At 40.2% G+C, this 16,096-nt stretch overlaps 1 protein-coding gene across 1 annotated transcript in view; it reads right to left on the bottom strand.

Annotated features, from left to right (window-relative positions):
- Positions 1–16,096, bottom strand: part of SLCO1B3 (solute carrier organic anion transporter family member 1B3) — a 35,054-nt gene that overhangs the window by 14,281 nt on the left and 4,677 nt on the right. The window contains exons 2-8 of the mRNA XM_006121284.5: positions 15,193–15,342; positions 12,434–12,575; positions 12,213–12,345; positions 8,782–8,906; positions 7,706–7,852; positions 4,959–5,057; positions 190–435 (exon numbers count right to left, since the gene is read on the bottom strand). Of these exons, the coding sequence (XP_006121346.3) occupies positions 190–435; positions 4,959–5,057; positions 7,706–7,852; positions 8,782–8,906; positions 12,213–12,345; positions 12,434–12,575; positions 15,193–15,318 (1,018 nt within the window). The 5' untranslated portion in view covers positions 15,319–15,342. The remainder of the gene's footprint in view (positions 1–189; positions 436–4,958; positions 5,058–7,705; positions 7,853–8,781; positions 8,907–12,212; positions 12,346–12,433; positions 12,576–15,192; positions 15,343–16,096) is intronic.

Raw genomic sequence — 16,096 nt, 5'->3', positions numbered from 1 at the left:
TGTTTCTAGCACAAACTTTTAAATGGAGGTCCTAACTCAACAAGGGACGACCTTCATAGCCGCTGGGCACCCAATGACTTCAAAGAAGTGTGTGTCGGGACGGAGGGAGAGTGCGGGCAGAAGTGGGGGGTTGCTGTGTTACACCATGCTGATAGGTTTCCAGTTTGGTAAAACATATGAAACACTTGCCTTTTGAAACTACTGACCACTTCATTGGCTGATGGCTTTCAGATTTGTATTGCTTGCTCTGGTCTCCTTTAATTTTGGAGAGACCAGATGAAGTTTTGCCATTATTTTTTTCCTCCGGCTTATTCAGACTCTTGGGCAGGAAACAGAATGGTATGCCAGCAATGAGATTAATCATTCCAGATATAAGAAAACCAAGCCACCACGCACCTACCCACCGGGAGTCTTTTGGCGTTATGGTTATGCTACCTAGAATAAAATGAGACAAAGAGTGAATTCTATTAACAAAAAGACTCTTCCCCACCTATTCCTCTAATTGCTGGGAACTCTGCATTGTACACTAGAAGGAAACTAAGTATTTTCATTGTTAATGAGATATATTGAAAGATGCCATAAAGCAAGCAGGGCCTCAGCAGGCACCTAAATATATTAGGTGGTGTTGTTTGTCCTTGCCTTCATACATTTGCTGACTTGTATAATTCAAGGCTAGGTGCCTCCGAATTTATAGTACTTTTGAACACATGGGATCTGAAATAGGTGTCAGGTAGAGTCTCCCACACACCCTGGATCTGCTAGGATGCAGTACTTTCTACTAATCTATTTTTCTTATAGGACCTTCCAGCAAAACATTAAATCATGTTCCTAACAATAAGGACATGATGGGTCCTATTAGGGGGTTTCAGTCAGATTCATAGCATATGTAAGTCTGTACTATGGAGAATGTGGAAACTGTAATAATTTTTAAGAATATCGTATGTCTATCTATTTGTTGGGTAGCTTGTCTATTGTTTGCTTTGTGGCTACAAAAGAATTAAATCACGTGGGAACTGGCTACATTTGCTGAGGAGTAGACATTGGCTTCAAATAAGCCCTCCTGCTGGTACACAAATACAATAAAGGTGCCAATTCCTATTAAGTTTTACCTCTACCTTACTGTGGGCACTGCCTGCATGGTGCTTCCAAGTGTGTGCTTGTTTGGACAGGGTGGGGGAATCAAGGCAGGAAATCCAAACAGAAAGCTGTGTCATTGATAAAAAGGCAGCCTCTGTTGGGACAATAAGAGAGACACAAATCAAGGGTCTCCTGGCTTGTCTCAGCTGACAAAGGAAAGGTAGAGGTGCCTGCGATAAATAAGGCCTGCCTTAGCTCTAGCTAAGATGTAGATGTACTATTAGTTCTTTGGCTCCTAATGGAGCATAGGGCCTCAACAATCATTCTCCATCTCTTGCGATCCTTAGCGATAGTCTTGATTTGATCCCATGGTAAGCCAGCTGCTTTTACTTCATCCAGGCAGCTTCATCGCCATGTTTGTTTGGAACGTCTCCTTTTCCTCTTTCCCTTTGGATTCCATTCTAACACTTGTCTTGTGATACATTCCTCACGCAGAATATGGCCTGCCCATCGCCATTTTCTTTTCTTAATCTGGACCTCAATTGGTTTCTGATTTGTTCTAGTCCACAAGATTTCATTTGGCACTCTATTGTACCACTTTAGCTGGAGAATGTGTCTAAGGCTTTTATTGACAAATGTCAGAATTCTTTTAGTGTTGCTCTGAACAACGTGCAACGCCTCTGAGCCATACAGCATCACTGATTTCACATTGGAATTGAAAACACATAGTTTAGCTCTTATTGAAATGGCTCTTGTACCCCAGACTGGTCATAGTATGGCAAAAGCTTGTTGCGCCTTTCTTATTCTTGCACTGATGTCCTCTTCAGTTCTCCCATTCTTGCTGATAACCAGGGCTCGTCAAGCCGCAGTGAGCCCTGCTCGCCAGCAGGGTGGTTCAGCACACTGCGCATGCGCTGATCACACTGCGGCACCTGTGAGGAGTAGATTACCTTAATTGTCGAGCCCTGCTGATAACACTTCCCAACACTTCCCAACTATACAAACTGATCTACCTCTTGCACAGCTTGCCCACTCGCTTAGCTGTTTCCTGAAGGGCATGTGTCTTCTCTCGCATATGCTCTAATTTGTCTGCAAGCAGGGCTAAGTCATCTGCAAACTCTAGATCTTTAAGTTTCCTAGTTTGAGTCCATTGGAGTCCCCCTCCTGAGTCAGCATATGCTGTTTTTGTGACCCAGTCTGGGACAATCAGGAAGAGTAATGGTGAAAGAAGGCAGCCTTGGCATACACCTGTTGTGACCTGGAATTTTTCCGAAAATTTTCCCTCATGGATGACCTGGCAAGAGTATTCTTCATACAGTTTCTTGATGATGATAATCAGTTTGCCTGGAACTCCATAATGTTGAATGATGATCCAGATGGACTGCCTGTCCACACTATCAAAGGCTTTCATAAAATCTGTGAAGTTGATATGGAGTGGTGCTTGCCATTCAATTCATTGTTCTACGATGATCCGAAGTGTTACTATCTGGTCTGTGCAAGATCGTCCTCCCCTAAAACCTGCCTGCCCTTCTCTTAGTTTGCGGTCTATGGCATCTTTCATTCATTCCAGGATGACTCTTGTTAATACTTTGCTTAGGATAGACAGGAGAGTAATCCCCCTCCACTCTTCACACAGTGACAGATCACCGGATTTAGGGAGTTTCACTAGCAGCCCTTTTCTCCAGTTCTTTGGGATCTCTTCTGTTGTCCATATCAGATTTAGCAAACTGTGCAGCAGGTCCACTATAGCAGCTCCTCCTCCGTTTAGTACTTCAGGTGAAGTATTATCAGGTCCTGCTGCCTTGCCATTCTTTAGGTTCCTTATTGCCTTGCAGACTTCCTCTTTTTTAATTGCCCCAGTGTTGATGTCTAGGGGTTCTCCTACTTCTAGCTGTAGTGGACTTGATGGTGGTGGTCTGTTTAACACTTCTTCAAAATGGTCCTTCCATCTGGCTAGCTGGCTCATCCACTGAGGTAAGTAGCTGACCATCTTTGTTTTTGACTGGTCTGCTTGGGTTTCTCTTCCTTCCACTCAAGACTCAAATTGTATTGTACAGGGTTTCCTTGTTTAGATGCTGCCTCTGCTTTTTCTGCAATCTCGTTTATGAAATTTCTCTTATCACTGCGGAGACTTTTCTTCAGTTCCCCAGCGATTTCATGGTATCTGGATGATGCAGCTTGTTTCTGGCCTCTTGCTTTTGCTTGGTTAACTTGTTGTTTGAGTGCCTTCCATTCTTCAATCATTCTCCATGTCTGCTCTGTGATCCATTCCTTCCGGTTAATGGAAGGTTGCCCTAATACCACCTTACATGTAGATGTTTATTATTTTAAGAACTGTTCCTCTGATTGCCTTGGTTATGAACCAGCAATGCTTCCCTTAAAGAAACCTGCTTGGTCAGTGTATTAGCCACTTATTGAAGCTTCCGAAGAAAGTCTGTATGTGGATCCAAAATGCCAGTTGAACCTGCTCAGAAATGATGATTGGTCCAAGAGGGATTGCAGCTGAAGGCCAGGTCTGAGAGCAAGAGACCTGCAGGATTCCATCCCAAAATGAGGTGAAGGGAATGAGGCCTGTCACCGGAGAGACTTCCCTTTAGGAAACCAGGAGCTGTAGTTAATCCAGTGACCATGGCGCACACGGCCAAAATTTAGTTGAGATCATGGCCTTCAAAAAGCGAAATAAGCAAACACCTCTATGGCAGCATGGTGAACAATCTCCTTCTGCAAGTATAGGCTGAGATGTTAGACTGCTTAAATATCACAGATGGGTGTTAAATTTAAGCACGTCTGTCATACAGGTTGAACCTCTGTAGTCTGGGACACTCTGGTCCAGCAACATCCAGGGTCTGGAAGGACCACGGATGTTGCTGGACTAGAGAGCCCCAGAACAGAGGTTGCTAGCAGCTGGGAGTGGAGCCGGCCAGTGGAGCCCATGGGGTACCAGAGCACACAGCCAGTTGGGCTGGGAGGCAGGCAGGGGCGCCAGAGCCCAATGAGGGGGGGGCCCAATGCACATAGCTGATGGGGCCAGAAGGGGGAGGGGAGGCTGCAGAACTCACTGCTGGTAGGGCTGCAAGTGTCCATAGGGTTGCTTCCAGAGCTCCTGGGACAGTCAAGTCCACTGGAGCTCACAAGGCTGCTGCAGGCAGGGGGCCAGGGCAGCAGTGGCAAGGAGCTAGGGAGAGGAGCCCAACGGAGAGGCTGGTGCCCCATCTCAACCTTCCCTAGTCTAGAAAACTCCCTTGACCCAGACCAGTTAGGTCCTGAGGGAGCCGGACCAGGGAAGTCCAACCTGTATTATTTATTTGTGTTACACGTGCTCATGTGTTTGCAATAGAATGGAAAAGAATTCGCATGCATGTCTGTGTGTGAAAATTTGAATGCACATCAACAGCCCCTTTGAAAACATCACCTTTGAGTAATAACCCCTCAGTAAAATTTGAACTCAGTAACAAAGAGTAGTGTTAAACAATTAACATCTTATATGCTCAGCCAACATTTGAAATTAGCCAACCTAAAATGAAAAATGGTTGTTAGCCAAGTAAGGACATGACTAAGCAAAGCATTCAGTGAGGGTGCCTAGGTATATATTGAAATGGAAGCACACATACTTAAAAAAATTGAATAGGGATGGATACAAGCCCATGCTGAAGTGCTTTTGTGAATTGGGACTAAACTATTCTCCATACTTACACCTAAGACAATTTTTACTTTTACAGTGAAAATAATTTAGGCTCACCTCTCCTTGAAACAAACTTATAAGATTGTTATCATTATTATTTACTGAAAGGCATGCAAATATTAGACACAGACTGAGATAAGCTCTAGCCATATTGATTTTTATAAAACTTTAATGTAATTGGCTCTCCATTTTTCCTTACCTAGATCCACAAATCCAATATCCACATATAAACTGGCACACAGCGATCCCAACAGGTAGCCAAACATTGGCCCGATCATTGCTATTGTGTGTAAACATGCTGAAAATATAATGAAGTAGACACCGAAAAATTTAGTCATATAAATAAATATATATATAGGTATAAAGTAGCTCAATTGGGGAGTGTTAGACTGAAGGTCCCTGGTTCAGTCCCATGTCTGTAAGTGCAGCATGGCCCTCCTGAGCTCCTCATTCATCTTTTAATAGCAGCGTTGTGAGCAAGACACAGGAAGCGATTCTTCCGCTCTACTCTGCACTGATTAGGTCTCAGTTGGAGTATGTTGTCCAGTTCTGTGCGCCACATTTCAAGAAAGATATGGAGAAATTGGAGAAGGTCCAGAGAAGAGCAACAAGAATGATTCAAGGTCTAGAGAACATGATCTATGAGGGAAGACTGAAAGAAGTGGGCTTGTTTAGTTTGGAAAGGAGAAGACTGAGAGGGGACATGATAGTTGTTTTCAAGTATTTAAAAGGGTATTACAAGGAGGAGGGAGAAAAATTGTTCTCCTTGGCCTCTGAGGATAGAACAAGAAGCAATGGGCTTAAACTGCAGCAAGGGAGGTTTAGGTTGGACATTAGGAAAAACTGCCTGTCAGGGTGGTTAAACACTGGAATAAATTGCCTAGGGAGGTTGTGGAATGTCCATCACTGGAGCTGTCTAAGAGCAGGTTGGATAGACGTCTATCAGGGATGACCTAGATGGTGCTTGGTCCTGCCGCGAGGGCAGGGGACTGGACTTGACCTCTTAAGGTCCCTCCTAGTTCTAATATTCTATGATTCTATAGCCCTACATATTTTCCATCTATTCTTCTTATTCATGGCCTAGAACCAGTGTATTCCAGGAAGTACAAAGACTAGCATCCTAGGGGGAGTGGTGTGTCTCCTTTTTGGTGAAAAAGATCACGCTGGGAATATTAATTTATGATTTATTGATTAATTTAAATTTTTTAGTGGCCATCCAAGACGACAAGAGACAAATTAACTCTACTCACATAAAACTCAAATTTAAGTCTCAGTTCAAGTAGAATAAACTAGGCTTGGTGGGTTAAGACAAAAACATTACATGGAAATTTATATGACTTCACAATTTTCTTTTGAAGGCAGGAATCAACTAAGAAAGAAGGCTACAATTTTCAACAAAATCCAACGGACATACTTAGGCATCTAACACATATAGGTTCCTTTGAAAATCACAGTCAAAATGGAGAGTAGAGTGGTAAGGATAACTAATTCTTTGTTTAGGTGGTAAAACAAAACTAAACTAAAAAAAACCCTAAAAAACCACAAAAGTTAAAAAAAAACCCTATAAAAATAAATAAATGATAAAAAATAAACCCACTGAAAAAGTCACCAAAATTTCATTTCAGGATTTTAGGTCAAATGAAATGTGATGTTCAACCTGGAAGAAAAATGTTCATTATTGAGGGATTTTTTTTAACTTTATAAAAATTTGTTAATAAAAGTGCAGAAAATTTTGAAATGAAAAGTAATTTGGAATTAAAAAGCTGACATATTTCATGTAGAAAAAAATCACCACAAATTTTTTTTTCTGATTTTTTTTATTGTCTGATTTGTCATTTGCATTTCTAAGGTTTCTTAGGAGCGAGGCTGTTTGTGTTTTGATTGACTAAAACCATTTGGCAAATTCAACACTAACACACAAAATTTTCTGTTGATGTAAATTTGCATTTATCAGACAAAAAAAAGTTTTATCCAAAATATTTTGTCTGGTTTAATGGACAGAATTTTATTTAAAAAATATTGAACTCTTTAGAAGAAGATATAGATGACCTACAGGCAGTCCCCGGGTTACGTACAAGATTGGGACTGTAGGTTTGTTCTTAAGTTGAATCTGTATGTAAGTTGGAACTGGCGTCCAGATTCAGCCGCTGCTGAAACTGACCGCCAGTTCTGACTTACATACAGATTCAACTTAAGAACCCCAAGCTTCCCCAAGTCAGCTGCTGCTGAAACTGATCAGTGGCTGATTCCAGGAAGCCTGGGGCAGAGCAACTCTGCCTCGGGCTTCCTGTAGTCAGCACTGGTCAGTTTCAGCAGCGGCTGACTTGGGGACGCCTGGGGCAAAGCAGCTGGGGTGCTGCTGGGTTGCTCCAGGTGCTACTGGACCAACCCAGCAGCACCCCAGCTGCTCTGCCCCAGGCGTCCTGATTCAGCCACTGCTGAAACTGACCAGCAGCGGCTGAATCAGGACCTGGGGCAGAGCAGCTGGGGTGCTGCTGGGTTGGTCCAGTAGTGCCCAGAGCGGCGCTGCAGGACCAATCGGCAGCGCCCCAGCTGCTCTGCTCCAGGGTTCAAAACAAAAGCCTGGTCTGCTGCGGGGGGGGCACACTAGCTGCGCCTCCCCCCCCCCCCCCCAGCAGACCAGGGACACGGGGAGCAGAGCCGCAGCGGCAGCGGGGTGCCGCGCCTCTGAGGCTTTGCTCTGGCAAAGCCTCAGAGGCGTGGGACCCCCCCCACGGCTGCGGCTTCAGTGGTGGTTCCCCGCGTTTCTGAGGCTTTGCTCTGGCAAATCCGCTACCTCAACCTCCCGGGACGAGACAGCCCCGTTCGTAAGTGCGGATCCGACATAAGTCGGATCCGCGTAAGTCGGGGACTGCCTGTACTTGTAAAGCTACAGCAAATTTGACAGTTTCTTAGCCACCAGTCTTTCCAGTTTTTTAAGATTACCTATATATAAAGGAGCATCTTCTTCTTTAGCAAAATCATCAAGGTAAGAAATTCCTAGGGGTGATATTGGTGATTCCCCAATTCCACGTAACATGTTGCCCAGTAAGACATATATCCACATAGGTGATGATGCTTCCTTTACACAATCTGTAAATAACAGTAATTGCCATCTTTATAGTAGAACAATAAACCAGGAATCTGGCTAGAACTCTTTAACACACCCTCATCTTGCTCAACTTTTTTTTCATACAAAAAACTAAGATTCTGTCTAGGTTTCCAAACTCATTCAATCCAATAATCATCACCCCTCTCTTTAGCAACACTTTTTGCTCGTCTACCAAGATAGTAATGTCAGGATAATGATCTGTATTGTTAGAGAAGACTATCTAGGAAAAATAAACAATAGATTGAAATTGTGAGACGCATACTCTCTGGGCATTTCATTTACATCATCAGCTATTCAGGCTATCAGTTGGCTCACAAGTACCACAGTGGCATTTTTCTCCTCTGGTGCAGCATACACCTGTAGATTCTCTATAGCTATATTCTAAATGGCTAGTGAGGTGTGTGAAGATCACAGAAGTGCCTGTACATTTCCAGGTAACTAACACAGATTAGGCCCTTACATTTTCTTTAAATACTTTTTCTCATATTATTTTTGAGAATTGGTTCCCAAAGAGGCCCTGTAAATTTCACTCAGAACAAGCGAACTTACCAATCCAGAAGTATTTGGACTATTGGGGCCCAGATATAAGAACCCCACAGTGACATTAAATACTTTTTCTCATATTATTTTTGAGAATTGGTTCCCAATGTCACTGTGGGGTACTTGTATCTGGGATGGGAAAAATGGGCCCCAATAGTCCAAATACTTCTGGATTGGTAAATTCGCTTGTTCTGAGCGAAATTTCCGGGGCCTCTGAATCATTGAAATGTCCTTAATACTCTCCATAAAAGCTAAATGGAGGTTAGGATTTTGCTGTTCTTCACATAGAGTTGAATTGCACTTTTCGGTGAAGGTTTATAATAGCACAAAATTGTCTTATTTAGATGTATTTACAGTTACAATTCCTTACCTGAATTTGGATGTTTCAGCAAGGTTCCACTGACACCAGTTATATTTTGATCCATGGAGCAGGGAGAGAGACTGGAAGTTGAGTTGACTGAAAACACTGCATGTGATGCTGCTTCATGCTTATAACTGAACATATACAACACTATATTTAGTGGCAATGTTTCTGGACAGTTGGAGAAATACAGGGGTATATTTATCTCAGTACAGAGAGAATTTTGTGACTGCTGTTTTGGGGAATAGAAAATAAGTGCACCACATTCAAGTTACTTTCCCCCAAAGTATTAACAGTAAAACGGAGGGTCATTTCAGTTAAAAAAAAAAAAAGTGGGGGGGAGGAGGGTAGTTTAAAACAGTGAGCAAGAAAATATCAAAAGCAACAATATGTTAGGTATAACATTTTAAATGGCTAACTTAAAAGAAACCTAAGAAATGTGGACATTTAACTCACATATGTCTCCACCGAATTCCTCTTTCGAGAAAGGAATGCAAATGCAGCCAAGCAAAATTGCAAATGAAGTGCAAATTTACAAATCTCATGCTTCATTTGCATAATGGCATCCGGGCGCTTGTTCGAAATACCCTATTTTGAAAGAAAAAACGCAGTCTAGACAGGGTTAATTTGAAAAAAAAACCCACCTTCTTTTGAAATAACCCTTAAACCTCATTTTTTAAGGAGTACAGGATCTTTCGAAAAAGGCTTTTCTTTTCAAAAGAACCACGTCTAGACCACGTTTCACTTTCAAAATAGCGTTTTTCAAAAGAACACCATGACACGATTATGCAAATGAATCGTGGGAAATTCAAATCCTGGCTTCATTTGCAATTTTGATATGTCTAATTAACATCCCTCTTTCGAAAGAGGGATGTAGTTTAGACGTACCCTCAGGTCTCTTTGAAAATCCCACTCTTAGGTCTATATGGAGATAAGCTGCAATGTAAATATATAGTCCTTTAGCCTACCATACACTAACTGGCAATATACATACACTAGCAGGCCACGCAGTGTTGTAGATTTACACCCAGTTTGTCATGTGCTAACTCTTCATGTGAACAAACCCTTATTTTCTGTAACTATAGTCTTATATATGCTTTGAATTAAATAATAGAAACGATAAGCTTAGTGTTCTGCAGACCAGCAGAGAAGTTAGAAAAATATTCTGCTGAACATAATTCTTTAGGTTTTTTTTAATTATAAATCCATTGTGACAGAGAGAATAATTTCCTGCTATTTTCTAGACAGACCTTATTGAATTAAGTTAAACCTTTCTGAATTAAATTTAAGAAACTTAGCAGTTCATTGCATTAAGAATGCAAATGTTTATGTAGCACTGTGGAACAGTATGTAACTTCTTTAACAGGGACACAGGACTCATGTAAACCTAGGAGGCGGTATGAGCTTCAACAGGCCAAACAGGATGGAACTTTTAGTTGAGTGAGTTTACTAGGAGATACATGGCAGGAGGGGAATGTAAATTATCCAACCCAGGAATCATCCTTTTGAAACATCCTGTACCTTGAGGGTAGCTGCACCTGTAATGCCCTCTTATGGTCCATCAAGGACACAAACTGTAGATACCCACCTCATTGGTCCTCACTTCTCTTGGGCTGAGACCAACATCCCTCTTCTTCCTGTCCAAGCTGTTAAGGCTGATCTGCCGATTCCTGATTTACACTGATATCCTAAGCAAGCCCAACTGTCTAAAAGGTCAGCAATTGCAATTTGCTTTCAACCCAGAGTCTCTGGCAAGTTTATTGCCAATAATTAATGTAACTCTTTCTAAACAAGCACCTTTATTCTTAAGGTGAAGGAATTAGAGAAATCACAACAAAACAACAAAAGACTCTAAAAGAGATGTCACCCGTCCACTCCAAACTAGAGATCTGGTAAATGTCAGTGCTTCAAAATCTGCAACTGGTTATAATTTCCTAAGTGTTATAATTGGTTACATTGTTACAATTTCATAACTGTTTCAGATTCAGAACCTGAACCTAGACAGGACAGATCAGCTAGTTTTTTTTTTATATAGGGCAGGCCTTTCAGCCCCCATCTTCAGTAATAGGAAATCAAATAATGATGCTCCCTTCAAGACGTAGCTTTAGAATTCTGGGAGAGTTATTTTGTATAACTACAGGTGGGGAGTTTACATTAAGAATAGGCATTTCCCCAGGAAATCCAGGTCGAACTGATTTGTTCCAAAAATCCATTCTTGTCTGGCACATTTTCAGGATAATCATTTGAATTCTCCCCTCACTCACATCTTTCCCCTAGAAAGAGTATGCACAATGCTAAACCACAATATTTTGCACTTTATACAGTGGACTTAAGGAAACAAACTTAATTCAGTAAGATATTTTCTCCCCAACTTATTTCAGGGAATTCCCATATTTGTGTCTCACTATTTTTCCATTGAACCAGCATTCAAATGACTGTGAGCAATTATTGAAGAGTTAGTGCTGCTGCAGAAACTCCACCACATTGAACCATGTAGTTAAAATGCTCTTGGAGTAGAATGCATCTTTTTGGCTTTGTGGAGTAAGGTCTTAATACAGCAAAGTCCTGAAGCACGTATGTATCTTTAGTCATAGGAGTAGCCCCATTGACTTGCATTGGAGAACTCCCATGCTTCAAGTTTCACACATGCTTAAGCGCTTCATTGGAATGGCTTCAGGGTCATGTACATCACTGCAAAAATACCGAGTTACAGATATCGTTCGAACATAATTATTCTGCTCAGCCCTGTATAAGGCCACTTTCTACTAGCCCCCTTCCGCTGAGCAATCTCTCACTCCTTCAGTAGTTCCAATGATTTCCCCTAAACAGCTATCTGTAGTAATGTCATGAAAAGCAGTATGATGCACACTAGGGCTGATGAAAAATTTTCTGTCAAATTGATTTTTGATGAAAACATTTTTTTTTTTCAGGAAATATAAATCATCATAGAAAGTATTTACTTTTGGCAGAAAATGTGAAGTTTTCCTCAAAAAAACCTCCAAAACAATCAAACCAATACATTTATAGCTGAAGATGGAAACATTTCAGTTGTTCGCATTTTTCATAAGAAGTTACAATTTTGGCTTGGGTAGGAAAGGAGAGGGAATTCCCACCAGTTCTAATATGTGCTACCATATCTGTAGAGTTGCCTGATATATATTTATTTTTATATCCATTTATATTGGCCCTAAATAATAACAACAGTCTTAGGCCCTTTGACAATCCCAAACTTTAAAAACACAGAAAAAAACAACAAATGGTCTGGTAGTACTTTATAGACTAAAGTGCTACCAGACCATTTGTTGTTTTTTTCTGTAACAGACTAACTTGGCTACCCCCTGAAGTGCTTTAAAAACACAGTGGTGTTCATTTGACAAATGAAGAAACTGGTATAGAAGCCCAGTGTTCTGGTACCTAAGTTAGCGTTACTGAATACTTACTATCCCATGAAGAAATGAGGCATTGCTGTTAAAATGCTTCCAGCTGACATAATAAAACATCCCAAAGCAATTATTTTTGGTCTATGAGATTTGGCTCCAAAATAACTTACAAAAGCCACCACCAACAAATTACCTAAAAAAGCAAAGAAAACATTACTAGTAGATGCTGTTCATTGTATTTGCCCTGAATAATTCACTGTATGTTATTGAATACCAATTACCTATCTCAAAACTTCCATCAATTAAGCCAGCTACAGAGGAGGGAATATCAAATCTTCTTTCTATCTGAGTGATGGAACTTTTCATAATTGTTCCAGATAATGTTTTGCACAAGTAACTGAATGACAAAGCAGCAAGAAACATCTGAGGAAAGATCAAGACAGAAGGTGGTAAGTAAGGGACGACAAACTATAATATCGAGATCAAGAGAGTTTAATCTATTTAGAACGATCTGCACCAATTAAACCTTAATTTCATTAATCTTACTCATCAAACTCCAATAGGGAATATGGGATTTTTCTAGTACAATGTAAGGCCTTGATTCAGACAGAAGTGCTACTTGGGGTTTCAGTAATGTTTTCTTACCATTCCAGTCACATTGTTGAAGTGGGAAATAGGTAGAGATTGTGAACTACAGAAATTACATACATGGGACATCCCAAACTAACTTCATACTTAAGGGTGGCATTGCTAACTTCAGTATTCAGAAAGCTTGGCCTCCTTTCTTTTGCTGATCCAAAGCTCCCCAGAATAGAATTTGTGCTTCTGAGCCTAAATGCTAAGGACTACAGAATATGCAGATGGCAATAAGCTCATCAGGGTACTGCTTACCCTACCGAAGCCTACTATCAGTTTTCCAGCTAGCACTAACCCTGAGATCAATTGGGTGCAGAAGCAACCTCACATCCTCTAAGTGTTACTAGAATACAAATAATTAACAAAAATAGAAGCTCTGGTCAGGGGTCATTGCTGAAATTATAATTATTGCAAATGGTAATTGAGTCTCAGCATCAATTAGTTGTAACTTTTTCTAAGTCAATTTGTCCATCCCCAGGTTAGAAGTAGTGTCACAGCATTACAACACAGGACTTAGCCACAAGCTTCACAATATCCCTCTTTTTGGAGGTCTTGTACAGATTCTTGGGCCATCTCATCCCTATTTGGATATAGTTTGAAGTATTTGGATTATATTTCTGTTGTACCTCTTTGCAAAGGAAATGTTCACATTTGACTTTTTATGGGCTTAAAACAAGAACATTTGAGTACACATTTTACTTTGGTGCACAAACTCCTAAGTATCGGCTCGGTTGCAAATAAAACCATGCTTAAGATGACAAGACAGCCTAGGAGTGCTTAAATATTATCCAAGTATTTCAACATTACAGCTTTTTACTGAATCCCAAACAAATAAACCTGGTGCCCTTCGGGTAAAAGTTAAAATAGCTTGTTTAACCTGATGGTAGATAAGTGAACAAATTAAAATGGGATTTGAACTTTATAATGCTATTTACTGTAACTGATGATAAGTAAAGCCAATCCTAAGAGAATGTTTTTTAAAAAGAGTTGAATGCTATGTTTTGCCAAACTGGTTTTGCCTAAAAACAACTTCCTCTTTATATATACTGCTAACTTCTGTAACTTCCACTCCACTTCATCTGATGAAGTGTGCTTTACCCATGAAAGCTTGACTTAATAGTTTTTGTCTAGAAATTTTACTGAAAAAAATCGAATGAAAGAATTTTCATATTTACCATGCCCCAAATTTTTCTTTTATTGGCACTAGTTCAGTAGTTTTTCATCTAGTACAAATTAAAGCCAAGAAGTGCAAACAAGCACAGAAGCATGAACAAAAAATAGTTAGCTGAACTGTTTTAAACCTCATCACACAAGCAAGAAGTTAGCTGAACTGTTCTTAACCTTTCCTCCCCCCACCCACAACTGACTTCAAAGTCTGACAGAAAGATAAGGGGATTCTCATTGTAACTGAAAATTTGTGCCCAACTGTAACATTAGAGGTGTTGTGTTTATTAAATTCTAATTGCTATAATACTCTGTGCTATGATCTCCACTGGAATAAGTGGGACAAATTCACTGATTTCTGTGGAGCTGTGCCTAGTTATGCCAGTAGTGATGTTGATCTCAGTATTTGAGAGTTTTCAGACCAGGTCAATTACTACAGGAAATATACAGGGGTGAAAAAATTGGTTCAGCTCAAATAAGAAATATTCTAACCTTTGCCCAAAATGCACCATTATACTGCAAGAAATTCTGACCTTATGGTACTTCCAGCTCTATCAGAAGCAGTAAATACTATGTCTCTAACAAGAAAGCAAAATTCTCATTAGTTTTCTAGTCCTATTTGGCCAAGACATTTAATAATTTAAGTGTAACAGCATGGTCTAGCAGACAGCACATCAGACTAGGCCTCAGCAGGCCTGGGTTCTATTTCTGGTTATGCCATTCTTCTGAGTGACCTTGGGCAAGTCACTTCACCTTCCTGTGCCTCACTTTTTCCACTGTAAATTGAGAATAAGGATAATTACTTCCTTTGTAAAATGCGTTGAGTGTGTGGTGGTGGTGGTGGTGTTTTATTTTTTTTTTTTAAGTTTTGCCTATCAGGACAGGGACTCAATAAACCCAGTTCAATACCTGACTCTGCCATTTCTCTACTGGATGACCAAGAGCATATTACATCTCTCCCTGTGTTTCAATTTCCACCTCCGTAAAATGGGAATAAAGATGCTAACCTCCATCATGGAGCACACCGAGATTTACTGATGATAAATTCTACAAAAGACCTAAATATGATTTCTTTATTTATTATTGTCTTGTATATATTTTAAAATAAACTTCTAGTATTCTTTGTTAATTGGATGACAAAATTAGAGGGGACAAGAACCATGCCTGCTTATGTACTTTGAAGAACACCACACATATCACCAATGGTTAACAAATAATAATTGAAAGTAATCTACTGAACCTTCAGTCCAGTGCAACAGGAAGTTCTCTTTTTGACTGGTACTTGTTTGATTGCTCCATGTTCCAAAGGCTGGGTAGATTCCATTTCCAGATTTGAGTTAACATTTGAATCAGTTTCCACTGTCATGGTGTCTTATCTTGAATTGATTATCTGTTTTATATAAGAAAACATGAGAAAATTAAAATACATTCAGGGCTTCTTCCACAGAAATATTGAATTGGAAATCTGTAATTAACGTTCATGTAAAAAGTTACATTACCATGGCTAATATTTTCACAAGTGGTCACTAATTGTTTCCAAATAGAGATAGCTCGCACCTAATTTTTAGATGTACTGAAAATCTGCATTTGCCACTAAAGCTGATACTCTGAAGATGATATCCCTGTAGATTGATTCTTCAGGTCCTCAGTAACACTAAAATTCTGGCACGCAGTGAGCAATCAACATTAGTGACTGCTTACAAAAATGTGACTGCACATTTAAAGAACTAAATGAAGGATGCGAGCTGGGAGACTGAATGAATATCACAAAATAAAGAACATAGCAAGTTAGGTTTTATTTACGTCCTGGGCCTCAAAAATGATCACTGTGAAAGTGGAGGAGGAGATGTAAATAGGAAAACAAAGAGATGGGGAGGATAAAAACAACAAAGGAATAAGTGAGAGCTTTGTAAATAAGAACCAGAGCAGTGCTCTCACAAGAGAAAAGCAACTTGATTATATATAACAAAAAGTACTGGGAGCACTGACAATTAAATCCATATAGGGAAAAGAAAACTTAGAATAAGAGTGTTTTAAGGAGGCCTTTTGAAACTCATGGCAAAAGTGAAAGCCATCAGACTAGAAGCAGTTTTTAAGTGTCTGGCTACCTGTTACTTTAGCCAGAAAAGGACTAATCATGGCAA

This window comes from Pelodiscus sinensis, chromosome 1 (assembly GCF_052426305.1).
Source record: "Pelodiscus sinensis isolate ZL-2025 chromosome 1, ASM5242630v1, whole genome shotgun sequence".
Classification (NCBI taxonomy): Eukaryota; Metazoa; Chordata; order Testudines; family Trionychidae; genus Pelodiscus; species Pelodiscus sinensis.
Note: the sequence above shows the minus strand (reverse complement) of the source record. Positions and strands in the feature narration are given on the sequence as shown.